The sequence below is a fragment of the Mesoplodon mirus genome (assembly GCF_964341445.2).
Source record: "Mesoplodon mirus genome assembly, chromosome: 4".
NCBI classification, from domain to species: Eukaryota; Metazoa; Chordata; class Mammalia; order Artiodactyla; family Ziphiidae; genus Mesoplodon; species Mesoplodon mirus.
The window spans coordinates 51,181,314-51,203,400 of NC_138979.1; the positions used below are offsets into that span (position 1 = coordinate 51,181,314).

Sequence of the window (22,087 nt, forward strand, 5' to 3'; positions counted from 1 at the left end):
TGTGAACCATGGCCGCTGAGTCTGCGCATCCGGAGCCTGTGCTCCACAACGGGAGAGGCCACGACAGTGAGAGGCCCGCGTACCGCAAAAAAAAAAAAAAAAAAAAAAAAAAAAATCCTGCTCCCAGCTGGGGAGTTATCAAAATTCACTGATCAGAACACTGTGCCAACTCATAAACTGACCTCACTACTTTTCTCAGTAAAATGTAATAATCGGGACTTTCCTGGTGGCACAGTGGTTGGGAGTCCTCCTGCCAGTGCAGGGGACATGGGTTCGAGCCCTGGTCCGGGAAGATCCCACATGCTGCGGAGCAACTAATCCCGTGCGCCACAACTACTGAGCCTGAGCTCTAGAGCCCGCGAGCCACAACTACTGAGCCTGCGTGCCACAACTACTGAAGCCCGAGTGCCTAGAGCCCGTGCTCCACAGTGGGAGGGGCCACTGAGGTGGGAAGCCCGCTCACTGCAAGGAGGAGTGGCCCCCGCTCACTGCAACCAGGGAAAGCCGGCCCGCAGCAATGAAGACCCAACACAGACAAAAAATAAATTAAATAATAAATTAATTTAAAAACATGTAGTAATCCACACAAAAGTGCAGAGTGTGAATTATATAAATAGAATAATGCCCTAACTTAAAGATACCAGAGCATGCTGCAGAGGTCATAAATCCCAGCACTCTGAGATGGGGAGACGGAGGCCTGACCTCTAAGTTCCATGCATGAGATTCCATAGATTCTGCAGAAAAGATACTAGGCACACCCTCCTCTGTTCCTCAGTATCTGTAATCTGAATTTTGGGATCTTAAAATGACATAGCAAGGTTGAATACCTTAAATGTAGAAAGCAGCTCAGTATAAAGTGGGTATAAAGGGGATTCACTGGTTGGAGAACATGCTACCCTGCATTTCACATGGTCCCTATAGGGCAAGGAGGGAGAATGACTTTGAAATATATATGGCAAGGGGAAGAACCCATGAGAAACCAATCACAAAATGAGCATGATACCTCATGCTCTCAAAATGAGCATGATACCACGGCTTTCCCAAACACTTGGATAATTTGAGCATATTATCTAACCACCAGAAATGCAGGGACTCTAACTCAAAGGGCCTAATAAGGCCATGGCTATTACAGATAGCTGCATTGTTCTGCCTATATCTTTGGTAGCCAGACAAAAAGAGGGGCATTTAAGTCATACTCCTGCCCACTGTTTAAAAAAAAAAACTATAAATAATACTGATAATAAAACTACATTATGGATAAACAACAAGGTCCTACTGTACAGCACAGGGAACTATATTCAATATCCTGAGATTAAACCATAATGGAAAAGAATATAAAAAAAAGAATGAGTGTGTGTGTGTGTGTGTGTGTGTGTGTATGACTAAATCACTTTGCTGTACAACAGAAATTAACACAACATTGTAAATCAACTATATGTCAGTACACAGAGTCACAACCTTAAAAAACAAACAAACAAAACTACATCATGAAGCACTCAGTGATGGTTGCCAAACACCTTAAATGTATTATCTCATTTAGTCTTCAAAACAATCCACTGAGGTGATGCCATGGATTATCCCCGTTGGTGGATGAGAGCTGAGAGAGGTAAGTAACCCGTCCTAAGGTAAGGGAGTCAAACCACCTCTCTTCTGGATGAATCTGCCCAGTGCCAAGTGTTGATCTTGAATGCATGAAGGAGAAACAACCTGAGAGGCAGCTGGCAATGATATTTACTTCTTCGCAGTTTGGGCCTATGTCCTGACTAACACGTATTCAATTACCAAATGTAGCTTTAAATAAACGTGTGCTCCAGCCTCTCAAATTTAAACAGTAGTCTTCCATGTCATAATTACGCTGGCTGTGACACGAGCCTAGCCGAGAGTGGATTTTTATTTTAACAAGCTTGAGTAGGTGCATGAGTGTGGGCTGAGCTTTTTGCTTGCTAGTCAGTACTTGAAAGCGGGCTCCAACCTTTAATTTAAGCATTCGCTTGTAGCTCCAACAGGGCTACAGGGCTTCCAGTATCAAAGACACACCCCTCCATCCTTTCATGGCCCTACTTCTGTAAGCAGCGTGATTGAACTGCGGCACCACAGAACCTTGTTTTCCCTCCTCCTGGCAGCACAAGCCAAAACACTACTGCCCCATTCATCTTCGCGACATCAAAATGAAGTCCCGGAATCAATTTCTAACAAGCAAAGTGCAAAAATCCATTGAAAGAGTCTCGTGGCTGATGCCTTTCATATATCTCTCAACAGCATACGAGAGGCAAAGTGTCTGCACAGAAACCCAAATCATACCATAGAAGGGTCTTTTGCAACATCCAAAAAGCGTTGTTTTTTTTTTTTCCCTTCGCTGAAATGATTAAGGGAAAGCACGATACTGAGAACATCTGATTGTTCCTAATGAATTCCATGTGCCTTGAAAATGTTTGGCGACCTCCCCCAGGGGCTTACCGTCACCTCTCTAAAGAACAACTCCCTTAGAGCGACAGCTGGGCCTTTCATGGTCTGAACTCCACCGGCCTCCTCTAGCTGCGTCATCTCCTGCAGTCCCTACAGGCCACACTCAAGTACTTGCCAGCCCCAAACTCGCCTCCTTCCCTGTCTAGCCTTTGAGAATTTTCCCAAGCTCTACTCTTTGTTGGGAAGACCTTCCTTCGCTTCAAAGCTCAGCTAAGCTTTTGCCTCCCTCAGAAAGCTGTTCCTAAGCCCTCAGTCTGATTTGGGCTCCTCCTCTGTGCTCCCAACAAACCCTCCATTTCTCCAATCTGGCACTGACCCTGTGTCATGGTTTTATTTCCGCCTCGGGTCCCCACTGGCCTGTGAGCTCCTTGAACGCAGGAGCTACATCTTCCCTTCTCTCTGCTTCTAGCACTTTGTACAGTTCCTGCCACACAGCAGATGCTCAATAAATATCTGTGCATATTTTGCCTACCTCTCACTCCACGAAAGTGCTCCGAGGGAGCCTGCCACCCCAGTTTGCACCCAAGCTCAGAGTCTGGAACAATGTATCTTTTGTGAGACTCCCATGGTGCTGCGCTGTTGGGTCAGAGCAGCAAGGAGGTTCGAAACATGGGCTTGGGGGTCAGACAGGCTTGGCCTCCAAGGGCAGTTCCGTGCTAGCTCTATGGCCGTTGGGCAGGTCCCTGCCTCCAAGGGGTGGCGGTAAAAGGCTCACAGGAGTATGAAATGTGGGAATCCACTTCACAGTGCTTGGCACACAGGGGAAGCACTTTAAAAATGACAGGCCTAGGACTTGTATTACTGTTCACAGTGGTAGGGCTTGGATCGTGCAGAATTAGAAGCCTTTTAGATTGTATGATGAGAAATATCATCCAAGTGCCCGTTCCATCAGCCCCTTTGTGACCAAATCACATAACTCACGTCTTTGGGCACCAGCAAAGGCCCCGGTTAAAATGCCAGTGTGCATCAGCTGAGGTAAGATTGGATGAAGTCATTACCCCGACTTCAAATCTGTATACATGGCGTGTGTCCCATTCCCCACGTGAACATGATGAGAACCGTATTCACCATAATGCTTGTCCACTGCCTACTATGGGCTAAGCACCTCTTACTGGTGAGACACTGTAGAAAGCACCTTGGATGTGTTACTTCCTACTTTCCAAAACCCATATGAGGTCCATGTTATTATTATTATTTTTATTTTTTTGCAGTACGCGGGCCTCTCACTGCTGTGGCCTCTCCCGTTGCGGAGCACAGGCTCCGGACGCACAGGCTCAGCGGCCATGGCTCACGGGCCCAGCCACTCCGCGGCATGTGGGATCTTCCCGGACCGGGGCACGAACCCGTGTCCCCTGCATTGGCAGGCGGACGGACTCTCAACCACTGCGCCACCAGGGAAGCCCGTTATTATTATTTTTTAATTTTACAGTTGATAAAACTGAGGTGTAGAGAGGTTATATGATTTGCCTAAGATCCTTCAGCTGGCATGCAATATTTATGGGATTTAAACCTATTTGGAAAAATTTTCAGATCCATCCATGCTCTTATACTTGTGCCAAATTTCTTACATTCCTTCCTTATTCATTTCCCCTATGTCACCTGGAAGAGCTGGGAGAGAATGGGACACAAGACGGAAACACTGAATTTGGGGAGAGGGAAGAGGGGGCGGTCTGGAAAAGAGGCACCACTGATCTCTATGTAGCCAGGCGGGGGACGGGGGGTGGTGCAACTCAGCCCTGGGTTGCTAAGCCAGGAGACCACTGGGAGTTATGAGATAGGAGATGATGGACTTTGAAAACACTGCCAGTGTGCTTGAGCCATCCTTACCTAGAACCAGAAACCCTTAGCAAAGGGCTAAAAGGTACACAGAAAGCATTAAGTCTTAGAAGAACTTCCGGTACCCATAATAATATCACCGTGTCTTCTGATTCACTTTCTCCTCCTACCTTCCTCCTGGATCATTCAAAAGCCAACATTAAAAAAAAGAAAAGAAAAGAAAAATGTAAAGTTGGCTATTGTGATAGTTTATGGCTTTGTACACATATTTGAAGTATACAAATGCCTTTAGTTTCCCTTTCATCAGGTCACAGATTCAGTCTTCTGTTTGTGAAGCAGTGGTATGAAGAAATTGAGATAAACGCAATGTGTGTTAAATGACAGTGAAAAATTCCAAGCCTGGAGTCCAGAGAATATTTTCAGTACTGTGAGTGTCTTATTTACACAAAGCGTACTAGAATGCCCCCACCCTTTAGTAAGCTTTTTGTCGAACTGCAACATACACAGAATAGGCCCAACTCACAAATGTAAGCTTGATGAATTTTCACAGTAAACACTTTGCAATCAAGCAAAAAAATGCCTTTTGGGTTTTAGTCTTTCTATGCCTGGGTCAAAACCACTGACTAATGCAAAACTGAAGGTATAAAACTTATTATTTTAAGTTCAGTTAGCAGGAAAATATTAGAAATTTAATAAAATACAATGCCTAAAAAGAGCCATTTTCCTTCAAAGAGAATTATCTCGGAAATTCGGAGGAAGTTTTCTTTGTAACGGTAAGTAGGCATGCAGTTCACTCTCTAACCCTTTTGACAAAGGTGAGGGCTTCGCCTTCCCCACAGCCTTTCTAAGGAGAGAGGACGCTATCTTCCTTCCCTTCCTCTCCACTCCCGTCCTTCCCTCACGTCATCATTGCGTGTTGTTCTGACGCGAGACCATCTCACTCTCTCACTCTCCTTAGCCCTCCTGCTTTTGGGCAGGTCCAAGAGGAAATGAGGTGCTCTTTCTCTTGGCCAGCCTCACTCTGGGCCATTGCACAACCACTGTTTACACAGTGAGTGTGTTTCAGCCTAACCTTTTTTTTTTTTTTTTTTTTTTTTGCGGTACGCGGGCCTCTCACTGTTGTGGCCTCTCCCGTTGCGGAGCACAGGCTCCGGACGCGCAGGCTCAGCGGCCATGGCTCACGGGCCCAGCCACTCCGCGGCATGTGGGATCTTCCCGGACCGGGGCACGAACCTGTGTCCCCTGCATCGGCAGGAGGACTCTCAACCACTGCGCCACCAGGGAAGCCCCCAGCCTAACCTTTAATTGGCTAATAAAACCATGTCGGGAGCCTGGTAACCCAGTACTCTGACACTGATCTGGCTCTAGGGGCACCAACTCTTCCCTTAGCAAGAGGAGTCAGGAGCAAGACCCTGGCAATGCACAATGTGCCAAAATACATTTGCTCCCAGTCAACTGATGGTCTGTTGGTAGGTGACCACATGGAACCAAGACCTGCGTGCCTCTTATTTGGTAACAACAAAGAGGCCGATGGCCCAGCTACAAAGGGCAATGCCATTGTCTATATGTTAGATGCCAACAAAGCAATTATAAAATTAAGAACAAGTATTTGAGCATTGCTTTCTAACTGCCCATTATTTTTCACAAGAAATTTCGGGGAAGGATGGACTTTCATACATTTCATTACTTTAACAGAACTGATTCTGCCAAGTGTGTGGGAAGTCAGTCGAAGGCTCAGCCTTCTTGTCACACTCCAGGGGCCAATGGATATCTGGGCAAACTCTTCTCTCTTGGAGAAGGTCTGAGGGAAGTGTGACTGATGAAGCTCAGGGGAAGGTACCCATCACTTGAGTGGTAGCAGGACCTTGAGACGTTTCCATCACTACACACAGCAATAAGATTCCCTAAAGCGCCCATATTAGTGACCAAAATCTCACATCTACCAGGAGTTGGGACCCCTCCTGAAGTTGAACTAATTGTACAAAATATTTTTTTCTCGATACAAGTCCAAACTGAAAAGACAAATGGCAGTCATTTACTACTACGTTTGCTAATGTAGGGTGCAGATGATTAAAGATAAATCATAAAGCCTCCATAAAACCCAATTTTATGCCAAACCTCTCTTTTATTAAAAAAGGAAACAACAAAAAGGTAACCATCAGCAATGGTCTTACACGGCCAATAAAGAGGAAATACATTATAAAGAAAACGGGGATTAGAAAATTTGTTCTCGAATTCATGTTTGAAAGTGCTTTGTTTAATATATAATTGGGGGGCTTCCCTGGTGGTGCAGTGGTTGAGAGTCCGCCTGCCGATGCAGGGGACACGGGTTCGTGCCCCGGTCCGGGAAGATCCCACATGCCGCGGAGTGGCTGGGCCCGTGAGCCATGGCCGTTGGGCCTGCGCGTCCGGAGCCTGTGCTCCACAACGGGAGAGGCCACAGCAGTGAGAGGCCCACGTACCGCAAAAAAAAAAAAAAAAAAAAAAAAAAAAAAATATATATATATATATATATATATAATTGGGGGTTTATCTGCTAAATCTGTATAAATTTAAAGCCCCTTCTATTGTTACCTTGTGCTTTATCACAAAATCTTCTGTGTCTCCTAGAGTAAACTGTAAAGAGCAGTTCTCAAACTTTTGGTGTCTGGATCATTTCATGCTCTTAAGAGAGCTTTTGTTTATGTGGGCTAGATATCAGTAATTACTGTACAAGGAATTAAAACAGAACATTTAACAATATTTATCTATAATTAATTTGAAAATAACAGGAATAAACTCATTACATAGTGACATAAAGTATTTAAATATATATTTACAAAACAAAAAAGTTAGTAAAAAATGCCATTATTTTTGCATCTTTAATCTCTGGCTTAAGAGAAGACAGGTAGATTCTCATATCTGCTTCTGCATTCAATCTGTTGTATTCTTATGGTTGAAGTATGTGAAGAAATTCTGGCCTCACACAGATATGCAGCTAGAAAAGAGAGGAGCATTTTACTGGGCTTTTCAAATAATTCTGGATTTTCTTCTTTGACACTACACCAAAACTCAACAAGTGGTAGTTTCCTAAAGGTTAGCTGGAATATGGAACCTGAAACCATACCAGTAATTTTCTGTATTGTTAAATTCAAATACATTGGTATATTTTGTACTTTGAATGAATCTTTTACACCCATCCACATTTTTATAATGGCATGCATTTGGTCACTTGGAAGCTATTAGTTCAATGAGTTACGTAGCTCTTCCAGATGTTGACATGTTGCATTACCAAATTTCATTACCAAATGGGATTATATCAAGTAATCACATTTATTGATATCACCACCTACATCATCAGAAAATTTTTTATGTATTAGGATGCTGTCAAGTTCATGGTGTTGGGTACAAGTGTTACAAAATTCTAATATTTGCCTGAAAGCTTGAATCTATTGGTAATAAATACTGTCAACTATTTTTCTTGAAATGATGAGCTTACTTGGTTCATTTTTGAGAAAATGTAGGACATACACCTAAGTCTGAAGAACTGCTGTCAGTGGTTCTAGTAAGAAAATGGCATTCCATTCAAAACGCAGTGAGTTCAGCTCTTAACTCAAACAATGGCACAAGTACTTTTCCCTGGAGATCAACATCCTTCTTCTGTACGGAGCAGAAGTGCTCTAGTACTTTATGTGTACTTCCCATTTTGTCAAAAAGACTTGTACTCAAGGGTCAAAATTTAATAAGCTTAATAATTTTTACTGCTTCATCAGGACAGTCTCAAATGAACTTGGTAATGTTTTGTTACCAGCAAGTCCACAGTAAGAGCAAAAATGACTATTGCCTTGATTCCTGCAAAGGTATTAGGAGTTTTACCCGCCAGTGCTTGGGCACTATCAATGCAAATGACCAGTACAGTCAAAAGGGCAAATAACGTCTTAGTGTTATTATGCAAAGAGTTTTAATCTCTTGGAACCCCTGAAAGGGCCTTGGGGACCCCCAGGGGTGCCTGGATCACACGTTGAGGACCACTGCTGTGGTGGATAGTACCAGTATAAATCCACTCTCTAATCTGCTCAATGCTTATGTCCTTGTGGGGTTCACAGAAAGAAGATTTAAAAGGTTTATTTCTGTCTCCACATTCCTGCCCTCCCTGCTCAAAAAAAATTCCATTGTGGCAATCCAACATAAATAGTGTGTACAGAACAAAGAAATTGCAGTACTCTTGAGTTCATCAGCATTTTCCTCCCTAACAAAGAAAGCTACTCTAACAACCTATGGGGAAAACTATTGTGAGTTATAGGAAATATGACATGCTCAGTCCCCCCTCTATCCCATCTAACTCCCAACCCTCCCACACCTTTCACTTGGGGGTATTTTGGATGAGCTCTTCATAGTGTCCTCAGAAATAATTGGGTGTCCTAATTCAGCCACATGCAAATTAATGCTCCCCTAAAGAGGCCTTATTATAATTTCCAACCCTTGATGTCTACATAATCCCCTATAGTTCTTTAACTTCTTGCTTTCTAACTTCTGTTTACCAATGCACTACTTTTGTCAGCTCAGTATAGCATCAATTAGTAACACAGTTGTTTATTAGGTCTCCCTAGAGCCTTGAGAAAGCTGCTTTGTATTTATTAATGACCACACAGAGCACTACTATTTTTCGATAGCATTTAAAAATGAGTAAATTACTGAAGATGAACTATAAAAGAACTTCAAATGTCAAAGGCAAGCCAAAAAAAAAAAAAAGCACATTATTTCAAACCACCCATAATGCTTGCATGGTTAATTTTATTTTCAATTTAATAACAAGAAGTGGGGGGGGGGGAGTCAAATCCAGACTCTTCTTCCCGTTCTACCTCTAGCATTCTGGAGTACACACCATTTGCTTGATAGAACTGAGGCAGCGATCTGGCGATTAATTAAGAGCCGGTTTAACAGGTCTAAATTTCATTATCACACACACCTGTTAGGTAACGTACACCTGATTCAGCAAAAAATCCACCCACAAGGCGAATGTTAAAAAATTTAAAAGCAAGGGTGGGGGGTGCCGGTGGGGACAACTCCAGAAACTTAGGTCCAGTTTTATGTCAAGCATAATTCAAAACAACCAACTTGAAATGTATCCAATTCGTACTCTCTTATTTTGTGAATAATTCCCTGGACCCTATTAGGTGAAGTGAGAGCTGCCCATGCCGGTACACAATTCGCTTCTTAAGGAAACCAGAGACCAATCTTTCCTGCAATGAGTCTCTCCTAACCAAACTTAGAGCGATGGGGAGCAATTACAGAGCTCATTTGCCCTCCTTTTATATTCCTGGTCATTTATGAAATGAAGACGCTGATCTGCAAAAAAAAAATCACTTTGCATTCAAGAAAGGAGCTCTGGGAGCTACCCCAGAGCATCTGGCTACGAGGCAGAAAAACATACCTCGGTGCACTTCCTTTGTCTTGCGCTCTCTCTTTGATGTGTAAGTCACTGGTGGAGTAAGCTGTGATCGCTTTGATGTTGAACTTCTAGACTTTATTGTTACTAGCATGCCTACAAGGAGAGCTGTCAGTCATGTCGTACATCTGAACAACCATTTTTCTTTACGGCACATCTCTTACAAGCATCAATCCTTAAGTACATGTTTTCGCATTTCTGCTGACTACCACAGTCTTCATTGGAGGAGGGCTGTGCTCAAATATAACTACGGCACCCACATCTTCTGTAAACACCCTAAGGCGTCATCAGATGGCTGGTAACCAACCTTCTGCAACAAGAGAAGCCTGAGCGCAAAACATATTTCTAGCAAATGAAAACATTCTGAAAACACTCAAGCCATCTTAACAGTCAAAATGAGGAGTTTAGCCAATATTTCCCCTAAGCAGCCATTGAAATCACACAGAAACTTCCAAGCCACTTTAAAAGGGATTCTGAATGCAACAGCAACAGGGGGCTTAGAAAGTCTGCCAAAACTTTGGGACGTCTTGACTCATATTAAATGACTTTGTTTCTCTGCAGTGGGGGAAACAAAACACTTCTGTTCTACATGATTATGCTTGTGATAGAAACATTGCTTTTGAAATAGATTTCTGCCAATTATTTTGTCAAATGGTATCATTTTCAGAAGGTGCTTGCTATTATGGATGTAGCTTAAGTTACAGGAGGACGGCTTTCTATAATTTTCTGTCTAAGGAGAACATATGGATGTATATCAACATGTGTCCAATTTCTTAAATATATACACGCCAAACAGGCAATGTGCTCATCCTCAAAAAATCTCTGTTGAAAAATACACAGCTCTAATTTCATTTACCGGCTCCCATCAGATTTACTTTTCAAACTCCTTTGTCATTTGTGCAACTGCAGAATATTATCAAACCCCACTGGGAGATTCCACACGAAAAGGAAATAAAGTTAAGGTGCTTACATCACACCATGCTGGTTTATAATGAACTGGTATCTTTCTGAATAAATGTTTCAACGAAATCCAAGTTCTTAGAGATACAGATGAGGAAGTAGAATGATATTTTTCATGATAGAACTTAGTTTTGTAGTTTTCTTTTATTAAGCTGGCAACACAGGAAATACACTGTTTCTGCTTGTTAAAAAACTGCAAACAATATATTGGGAGAGACTCAATGTCTTTGGGTTTCTGGCCTGGAATATTTGGTAAGGAATAAAATTACTGTGGTGTGTGATGGTTAAGACTATTTGGAGGGCTTCCATTTTTAAGCAACCTCCCTACCCCGACCTCCTCGGTTTTAACTCAACCATCAAAAAAGGCTTTGGGCTAGAATTTGATAAGTAAGGTATGACTAATTTACCAGAACTAAGTCAGGGCATAAATATTAATGAAAGCTTGCTTATTCTTAAATTTATTTAAATAATTGGCAAAAAGTAATTACCTCTTTCTACCTTAAATTTTCACTCCCCAAAGAAACCGATAAGCTGATGAAGGCACCTCTAGCAATTAGGGGTTGAGACAAGGAATAAGGAAACTAGAGTGTATTTGTTTTCTTCCTCCCAGTCTTGGATGAGAAACCAGACCTTTCCTTCTGTTTTAAGACAAACATTTTCACAGAATGAGAGAGCTGGAAAAGCTCTTGATGGCTACCAATTTTCCCTAATTTTACAAATGGGGAAAGTGAGCAATTGAGGTATCCTGACCTGGCAGGAGAACCCATGTCTTCTCCCACCCTACATGGGGTGGGGGGCGGCGGGGAGGTTCCACCATCCAACACTGCTGCCCTGCACTGGGGACAGATGACTCACATGTCAAATAAGGGTGTTGGACCTCAGAGGTTTCTCGACCAGAATCATCTGGACAGCTTTAACAAATTATCAATACTTGAGACCCGCCTCAGACCAATAAAATCAGAGCTTCCAGGAGTGGAGCCTGGGCTGGTGTTTTTCAAAAAGCTCTCTAGACAGTCTAGTGGGCAGACAAGGCTGAGAACCAAGAGACCAGATGACCTCTAAACTCCCTCTTGGGTCTACGGCAGAACATTCATCACTGGTTAGAAAAAATTCTTGGATTTCATTCCCTGCTGTTCATCCATGAGGCCATAAGCAATTTTAAGCCATTACAATTTCTATGTTGGCCGAGCTGTTGTCACCATCTGTATTTATCTAGTTCATTTATATGTTTACTTAGGTATTATCTACCTCTTCCCACGAGAACATACACTCGAAGAGACCAGAGGTGAGGGCTGCTGTGCTTGCTGTTGCCCCCATGGCAACATCACACCTGTCACATGATGGGCTATGGCACCGCCATTTTCCAAAGAAGGAGGAGCTGGAGTTGGTGCAGATGGGGGTCGGCCTTCCTCCACATCAGCCAGAGTAGTTCCACTTTTCTGTTTCACCAGACTAGAATCTAAGTTGCACAAAGGCAGTGTGGTGTCTGTGTCATTCAAACTTCGCCATTCCAGTGCCTGGATGGGGGCAGATACACGCCAGGTGCTCAGGGCCTGAGAAACACCACCTTATAAATAGGAAGCATTCACAACTTGCAGGGCTCTAAAACCTGTACTTTGTTGCTGAAAAAAAAAAGCAACATAGAAGAGGCATCACTGTTGCCACTGGAGTTGGCCTTGACTTCTGAGGCACAATCCCCAGCCTGCCCCACTGAGTGGTCACAATGGTGGCAAGACCCAGCCCCGGGGCTCACTGAGGGCTAGAAGGCCAGAACTCCTGGGCAAGGTTTATGCAGAAAAGGAATACAGGGTTGGGAAAGTATCACAGGGGCCTCTCCTGTTTGGATCATTTGGGGTAACAGACTGGGAGCCTGCCCACTTTTTTTCCTACACACTGGTTGATAGAAGGGCCAGAAATAATCAGAAGAATATCTCAAATGTGTTAATAACATCCAAACAATGGCAGAAACTGCCATGGTGTGCACCTCACCCACTCTGAAAGGAGATTTCAGTGGCCTCAGAGGAAAGTTTATGCTTACCTTAATATCACTGACCTGAGCATCCTTTCCTCACTAGTAAGAGGAGAGGTTTAGACCCGAGCAGTAGTTCCCAAACCTGTCAGATCCTCAGTCACCAAGGGGAGCTTTTACAAATTCAAATTCCTTGGCCTCTCCCCAGACCATCGGAATCAGGATCCATATAGGTGGTGATAGAGACCGGGCACTTATTTTTTTTTAAATGCTTCTCAGCTAACTGTGAAGATCAATGATATTTGGGAACCACTGAAGGGTTGGAGGATTCTGCTGCCCATCTGAGCTCTGACAGGCGAGGGCGAGGTTTCACAGAGGGAGTGAGAAGGACCATCTGAACTGGCAACACCTGAGACACCTTTTAAATACTCACCTTCCTGGGTTGCGAAGACCAGGCTGACAGAATCAGGGTCTCCGTGGGTGGGACCCGGAAATCTGCCTTTATAACTCCTCGGGTTATGGGTTGCTCTCCAAAGTTTCAGAGCCACTGCTTAGGCAGGATTTTAGAGCTACCCTATGGCTTATTTGGAAGGGAATCATGTTCACACATAAATAGAAGGCTTAACTTTATCCAATTACATTAGTGTTTCACTGCGTGTTGCAAAATGGCAATTTTGTTTTAAATGGCACAGACTTCATAGAAACTACAAACCTATAAGCTCAAAAGTCTTAAAGCAGCTTTCTCTAGTTAAGCGTGGCAGGCAGTTTCTCAGTGCATGTCTTTAAACGCTGATTCATGGCTTAAGATACACGATAGGGAGGAAGGTGTCCTTGTTCTATTATAAAAGCACACAGGTGGCACCTATACAACGTAGCACACAATAGGCACTTAATAAGTATTTGCTGAAACAACTTTATTTCGTTATTTATACCCAGGGTTCTACCGAAGATTTGACATGAGATAAAGAAAAGAAGAAGAAAACCCAACAACTGCTAAATGAAAATAACATTCTGTGAAAAAGAGAATATTTCTCATGTGGTGAAAGAATCACACTTCTGGGTGGCGCAGTTTGAAAAACGGTTTGCTTCAATAACTGATCTGAAACTTAACCACAAGTCTTCACTTCTGAACCACTACCTTATTTCTATGATGAAAAGGTTTGAACAGCAGGTTTTCCTGGCTTTTTAAAAATTCCCTTCCTTCTTTTTCATGTAAAGATGGAATTTAATCTTTCCGGTAGGAACAAGTAAGCACTGTCGTCCTTTAAAATCCTGGTGATTATCTGTCATTAAGATCACCCTGGTTATTCTAGCTCAGCACAGAAGCCTTGACTACTTGAGCAATGCAAAATTCACGTAAACTTGAATTCTCATCACTCCCCGTAGCATCAGTAACAAAAGATATTTAAGGAAATAGGAAGGTCAATAATTATTTCTTTGATTCCAACACAGAAACCAGATTGTTTCATAATAGTTTCACACTCGATATACCACTGAAATCTAAGCACACATTTCACTTGTATTATCTACTATCCTAAAAATTACACAAACGAATGCTTATCTCTATTTTGTGCACTGTTTTAAAACATAAATGATATTATGTTCTAAAAACCTCTGTAACATATACTCAATTTCTTTGGCAAATTGTATATACTTAAGTGAACAAAATGCTCTAACCCTAAGTCTTCAGAAACCAGCGGGTTAATAGTTTTGCATCCATTGAAAAATTGCTTTATTGCCAAAAAGAGCTACAATTGTTTACTTCTTTCTAAATGTTTCCCTTTTTTGAAAAAAAAAAAGCTTTAGATTTAAAAAGGGAAAATGCTGGATTTCTCTGGTCAAAATGACTGACAATCTCTTTTTTAAAAATATTCGAGGGTAGGGCAATAGAATTGAGGTTGAAATTCTAAAAACAAACAACCAAACAACAACAACAACAAAAATCAAGGATTACCACAAAGGTCACAAACCAAATCTCACTTAAATATTTAACTTTAATATGGAGCCAAACAGAATTTTATAAATCAACTTTAAGCTTTAAAAAAAATTCCCTTCCAAGCAAACTTTTAACATTCATTATCTCTCCCACAGACGCATTTCTAGTAACCATGCAAAACAATAAATTACACTTTTGAATCTGATGTAGAAAGTCCCACAGCAATCGAGAAAATAACTTCAACCTTTGACCTTCGCCACTAGCCTGATGGGAAATTCATTGGCACTGCTACCGCTTTTAGCATTCCATGAGAAAGTAACCACTAGAGGGCAGCCTTATTGCAGCTCGGACACTACTTTGGCGAAAAACACCTCAGAAATGCTTCTCATGTTCCTTTAATTATCTTTTCAACATCTTTGATTTTCTTGGATATTTAATATCAACTTCAGTTCATCCAAAAGTATTTCTAAGTAGGTCAAAGGTCCACTTTCACAAACCACAACGGTAGCACAAAGGCTAGTCATGACGTTCAAAAGATACAACCTAGCTTATGAATCTTCAAAAATTTAAAACAAAATTTAAGCTCTTTTCTCTTTACTACGTGGTGGGTTAAGTGCTGAGTCAATCATATCACAACTAGGACTCGGGTTGTGGTACAAAAATTCAAGAGGTTCTAGTCAAACTGAAATGTGTTTGAGGAAAAAAATGACCAAGGTTGCTAGAAGGCTGACTGTGAACAGAATGGAGTGGAGACGCACAGCAAAGATTGAGTGTGTGTGTGTGTGTGTGTGTGTTTCATACTTAGTCTACAAATAACTGACAATCTTTCAAATGAAAGATGGATTAAACGTATTGTACACAGCCCCAAAAGAAAGGATCAGAATCAAGGGATTAAAAGTATAAAAGAGAGACTTATGCTTGAAATAAAAAGAATTTTCTTATTCAAGATGGAATAAGCTTCCTCTAATGATAGTGAGCTCCCCATCATAGGAGGTGTTCAAGCATAACCAGACAATTTGCCAGGAACGCTGTGGAGAGGAACCAAATGCCAAGAGGGTGTGTATCTGAATGACATTTTAGGTTTCTGCTCTCCCTGAGACTCTATGAAATGATGCTTATTTGCCTTCAGGCAAAGACCACTCAATCCAGTTGCCAGAGAAATAAACCCCCATCAAGTGAGAAATGAGCTTTTGCAGATCTATCTACTTGGAAACTTTGACTCTGATTTTCTAAAAGACAACAGATTTCTCAAGAATACGCCCATGATCATGCCCGTTAGCTGTCATGGAAACAACCAGGACAGCACTCACAAGCCCAAGGATTCATGAGTTTTCTACTCCATAAAGGGATATGAAATTTAGAAGATGCGTTTGTGAATGCTCCCTTTGCCTAAAGCTAAGTGGACCATAAAGATAAATCTCCAGCTCGATTCTCTCATAATGGAGTTAGGTTACACAGGTTAGCTGCATTTCATAGTATTCCATATTCTTTAGGAAAGTAATGCTTACATTTCACTCAGATCCTCTTACAAGAGGCAGACTTAATGAAAATCGTGGATGAAGAGAGCTAATGGTAAGCAAATAAGAATAACCCTATTTGTACCAAATTGATTTTATTAAATAGTAATTTAAAGATATTAGGCTCAGCAAAGCATTACATAATTGAATCTATTTTTTCCCTTATAAATGCCAGAGTTATAATTTCCACTAACTAGAGACTAAGTTATATCCAGGACATTTTCACAGCTTCCTCCAGGGGAGGCAGCGTGAAGACAGTAGAAATTAGGGCTCTAGTCCTCGCTTCACTTGTCAAGCTTGGCTAACCAACACATAACCTCTGTGAGCCTCAGTTTCTTCGACTAAAAACCACGACAGTGTCAGTGACTTCCCATGGAGGATTAAATGAGACAAGAATGGCTGCAAACCATAAAGCAAAAAACAAATATAGATTAACATCAAACTGCTATTTGTTTATGAAATGCTTAGTAAATTTCAGAGGCAATGAAATCAAAAGCAAAAAATGAAATCGCTGGCAAACTTAGGGAATAGGTTTGACATTAATTTTTATACAAAGATTTTAAAGTCATCATATTTCTTCCTTATATTATGATGAGGGCTAACAAATGCCACTTAGAAAATCCAGAAACAAAAGATTTCAACTGCTTTCTTGCGTTTTGCCTGTTGGCTAATATATGCTAGTATCTGTCTATTTAGACCTCTTATTTCTGGATATAGCACTCTGACAACGAACAGAAAAACCATGATCCATCATGTCACAGACAATACCGACAGATACAAAAATCTCTGATTGCAAATCTCTAAGGCCATGACTCAAGGGCTGGTGTGGAAGGGAGGTATCCTCGGTGGAGGAGCTAGAGGAGGGAGAGAGAACAAGTAAATCATTCCTCAAAGGGTCAATATGTGGTCTTTGAGATAATATCAAGTGTGAATTCACACCTGTGTTGTCACTGGTGGACCCCTCCAAATTATTATTATTTTTAAAGCAGAGAAACATAAATGCTAACTCTGAGCATCTAATTATGGTTTTTTAAATTAATAAATATGAAATATATAGGTTAAGGCAGGCTTGATTTCTTATTAATAAACACTGTGAATACTTAGAATCCATGCAGAAAATTTCTATGACAAAGTATTCATAGATTTGTTCAACACAAGGGGTTTATTGATCACTAAAATAAGCTGAGAAGATTTTAAGAAAACTCAACTCTACCTCTGCAGATCTAGCTATCTATCTATTTATCTAACCATCCAGTAACTTTTTCTCCCAGTAAATGGTCATTTGTGAATATTATTTTCTTAGGTGCCCTAGAGCAAATTACAAAGTAGCTAGGTGCTACTGCTGATGCTTTGCAATTATCTACTTGCTGACCTCATCCATTTTATTGTGATTCACTTGGCTGGGAGGGAAAGGCTGGTAGAAAAAGGAGTCTAGTAAGAACTATTAATATATTTACTAATATATCTACTAGATAGTAAAAAAAAAAAAGCCCTAATATTTAAATCATATATATATTTAAAGGACTAAGTCTGTTTAGAAATTGTATTATTTTAGAACTGGGCAGCATTAAAGAAATTATATGGTACTCAACTCAAATCGAGGGCAAAGTGGTTTACTTATGATAAATTGAAAGTGATGTGATTGAAATATGTAAAATCAAGAGACTGCTCATGAAAATGGTGCTTCTGAAATATTCTCTACTTCATAGAAGGTCCGAGCTCCCTCCTCACCCAGTGGACAAACGGACTCAGAGATCCTCTTTGTCTTTAAAAGAACTGACCTCTCCTTGCCTGCTAAGCACTCTGGGGTCTGAAATAGCCATTTGAGTTTTCTCTCTCCAAGATCCAGCCATCACCCTCTCCCAATCCTACCCATCAAAGGTCATGAAAATGGAAAAAAAATCCCAGCTAAGGGATACCACTGACACAGTACTTAAAATAAGACGAGGGATAAAATTCAAATTTCATTGGGAAAGAGAAAGGCCAAATTCTTTAAAACTATAAAATCACATTTACTAGAGTTGGAAATACCCCATATCACCCACATATACAGTATTTTCAAAGCAGTAACATGCCTTGTGTTTGCACATGGATTGTGCTGAGGGAAGAGTCTACGATGGGACATTCATTCCCCTTAAGCCTCCCTTCACTCCCTTAACTCCATTTACATGAACACAGGCTGAGTGCTCCGTTCCTAGGAAGCAAAGGGGGTATAATCTACTAAAACTGATGAAGCGCTCGCATTTCCCTTCAGCACTGGCTGCTGCCTGACATTTGGCCAAAGCACTTTTATGATGCGTAGAACAAGTGCTCCCCTGATTATAAATGTTATCTCTGGCTCTCTCCATTTGCTCAAGAAGCAATCCAAATGGTACTGGAATTCTGTTGTTAATTAAACAAAAACAAAACTGAAGGATGAGACTAGAGTTGCTCAAATGAAGATTTATTACTTCTAAGCATGAGCCCACTTTAAGCCTAAACTTATTTGACAACTAAGGCAGAGGAAGGATTTTCTTCTTTGGTGAGTTCAAAAGGCCTGCTTTAATGATGTTTTAAAAACATCAGTAAATCAGCCAACAAAGAGAATGTTTCTCTTTTATGGTGGCTTGTTCTCTCCTCCCCTGGCCACATGCATACACATACCAAAAAACTATATTGTAAAGAGTGTTTCTGTTTTGTATAAAAAACCTAATTACACAAACTCTGTTACATATGGGACCAATTTAACTATTAAAGCTGAGAGGCAGTAGGGAAGTATTTAATATGACTCTGGGCCAGTTTTTTTCCCCTTAAATCTGATACGGAAACATTTACAGCATTCCTTATTTTCCCACAAACTGTTTTTCTTCAGTTTAAATATGCTCCAAAGCAAGATAATCCCACTAAGACACAGGATATTATGATATTGGGAATGAAATATTCTAATTGTCTAGATGCATTTTATTTCTACACCTCCCCCCCACCACCCCCTCCCCAGCCCCGCAGCTGAGCTTATAGAAAAACTGAACTGCCAGTACATCTGAGCTACTTTTCGCAAAGCACAATACTATGCATCTATTATCTTCTGGCAGCCAGAGGTCACTCCAAGACAAATGTGTGGGCTAGAGCTTTTGGGGGATATAGTGGTGGTGTGATTCCCATGATTATATCACTAAGGGATAGTATGGAACTTCATTTTGTGCTAGAACTACAAAAGCAAAAGCCTACGTACTCAGAAACATCAAAATTAACATTCAGACGCACTTTCCTTATTGTTTGGTGGTTACTGTTCATTAGGGAAAATAGTATCAGCTTCTCACCCTTCCCCAGTCGACACCAATCATACTAAATAAAATAGATAAGGACTAACATTGACACCTCCCCAAATCTATTTCACGCCTTAAAGAAAAAAACGGAAGAAAATGTCTTAACTACAAAGGCTATCTCAATCGTTTTACTCTTACAGGATTAATGAACCGCTGGAAATAGCATAAAAGTTTTTTTGAGGGGGAGGGGAGGAGCATACGTTTCGTCTACATAAGAAGTCGATAAGAAAATCTTAAAATCATTTTGGGAAGAAAAAAAAAGTTAAGTGCTTAAGAATGTGGAGGTCTCCTACCCTTTCCTTTATCTGTTACATATTCTAAAAATGATTAAATTTCATTTCCCGCAAGCCACCGGGGAAAAGACAAAAATTTGCTCTGGGCACGTCGTATAGAAAGATTTCATCTAAAGCAGCTCATCTTAGCGTCCAGTACGTTTCGGCCTGTTAATAATTAATAAAAGAGATGCCACCCAATCTCTAGTGAAGAAAGGCAAAGCTCGGTGATCCGAAAGTAAACCCAGTGCAGATACCGAACTGGTGTCCTTCGTCTAGGATTGCAACAAAACCTCAACCTTAGCAAACGTTTAACGAGCGCCCCGCGCCCGCACGGATGGGCAGAACCCGCAGGACAGTCTGGGTCTGCAAAACTGCTGCGTATGAGGGGAGCCCTGTGCGCCGCAAACAGATGGGGCTCTAAATCCCCACTCCCAGCGGCCGGGTCCGCGGGCAGATTATCGGCCCCGAAGAACCTGCTGGCGCACGAGCCGGCGGAGGGCTGCGGGCTGAGTTTTCTCTCGGGCTGTTTGCGTGTCTCGGCTTGTCCGGACCGCGCAGGCGAGTTCCTGCTCACCTCCAAACTTTGGCTTTCCCATTAGAAATTTCCCTGACTTGCCATGGTTTCTTTCCTCCTCACCTGAGAAGACCTGAAGCCAGTCCTCTCTGCAACCAGTCCCCGTTGCCATCCCGCCACCAGCCCGGCAAAGGACTTCGGATCAGGAAGGAAGGCCGGGCGAGGAGGTCTGGCCGCGACTAACCCGCGCCCGCCGGCCCTCGCCGCCGTCTAACCTCCACTACTGCCCGCGAATCCTGTGGGGGGGAGAAGTTGCTTCCCCACATCCATCCACAACCCAAAGTATCAAGTGAGGGTGCGCTGCGGCTGCCGCCCAGGGAGTCTTGGCACGCTCCAGAAGCCCGTCTCGCTCGGGCCTGCGCGCTTTCGGAAGCGGCCGCGGCGGGCACGCAGCGCGGACCGGCCGCACTACCCCTGCAGGCGGCCGCCCTGGCGCTCGGGGCCGCCGGGCGGCGGAGGGGGGCGGGGGGGAGGGTGCAAGGCCCGGGGCGCTGACCAGTCCCCAGGAATGACACCGCGCCCGGGCGCACGCTCGGCCCGACCCGGCCGCGGCGCCTTCCCTACGTAGGCCGGAGCTGTCCGGGGTGCGGGCCCTGGGGACCCGTCGCGGGCGCCCCTTGGCTTCCTCCGAGCTCCTCAGACCCTCCCCTCCCTGCCAGAAGCGCGGCGACTCCCAGCAAACTTTCTTCCGGGAGCCCCGCCGGGTGCCAGGCGGACCCGGGCGACTGACAGGAGCCGGAGGGGACAGAAGACGGGGGGGTCCAGCCCCTGCGCCTTTGCCCCCGACAGGAGGCAGGCAGATCCCGCGGCCTGGCTCAGGGGGCGCCCTGCAGGGGCCCAAAAAGCCCTGGCGGGGCTCCAGCGCCCAGCCCTGGGCAGTACGTGCGCTCGGGCAGGCGCGCCCACCCCTCCCCCTGCGCGCCCGCCTCCCCGCCCCCCGGAGCAGCCAGCCCACCCGGCCCCGGCGGGGCGCCCGGGCTCACCTTTCATCGCTGCGATCACAAAATACATCATTTAAGCCGCGGTGCGGAGAGCGCAGGGAGAGCGGATGGTCCGACCCCGGAGCCCCCTCTGCCGCCGCCGCCGCGCCGCCGCCGCCTGAGCCACAGCAGCAGCTGCCGCAGCTGCCCGTCCGCCGAGAGCCATCCCGAGCCATAAGAGGCTCCATGTGACCGGCTGACATCACGGCCGCCGCTCTGTTTACACCGCGCCCCTCCGCTTCCTCCCCGGGCGGGAGGCGGGCGGCAGGAGGCGGGGGCGCTCCAGCGCCGCGCCCCGCCCCGCCCCCCCGGGCAGGTGAGCGGCGGCGGCTCCCAGGCGCACCCGCGCTGGCGCTGCCCTCCCGCGCCCCCGGCCCGCACCCGGGCCCCCGGCCTTCTGCTCGCCTCCCTGGGCACCTGTGGCCGCCCGGGCGCTTTCTGCGTGCAGCGCCCGGAAGATCACGCGTCTACTTTCTCCCGCACCCCTTGGGCTAGAGGGGCGCAACCCGACGCTACTTTCCTGCTCTCTTTCCGCATCTCCCAGGGGTGATAACTGTGCCAACCCGTTGGCGGAAAAGAGGGGTTTGTTCGGTCTGGCGGGGGGAGGTGTGTTGTAGTCACCCTCACTTCCAATTTCCCAGATCGCCCCAGCTTTATTCGGAAGGTAGAGCCCCCTCCGGGGGCCGTGGAGAACGCACTCATCCGGACTGCTGGGGAGTGGAGTAAGCGCCTCCTCAGTAAGAGCCTGGGAGGCTCGGCCTGGGAAGGGGGAACTCCGCCCACCCAGACGATAATATTTCTCATCACACCGACACCTAAGGTCCTGGTTTACACCTCTCCCTTCCCCCAGGACCACTGATACCTGGAAGGAGAGCAGAAAACTCTGTGTGAATCACCTAAA

At 44.0% G+C, this 22,087-nt stretch overlaps 1 protein-coding gene across 1 annotated transcript in view; it reads right to left on the reverse strand.

Moving 5' to 3' along the window:
• Positions 1–21,290, reverse strand: part of RORA (RAR related orphan receptor A) — a 103,590-nt gene extending 82,300 nt beyond the window's left edge. Inside the window, exon 1 of the mRNA XM_082619829.1 lies at positions 21,190–21,290. Coding sequence (XP_082475955.1) covers positions 21,190–21,220 — 31 coding nt within the window. The 5' untranslated portion in view covers positions 21,221–21,290. The remainder of the gene's footprint in view (positions 1–21,189) is intronic.
• Positions 21,291–22,087: the final 797 nt, after the last annotated feature.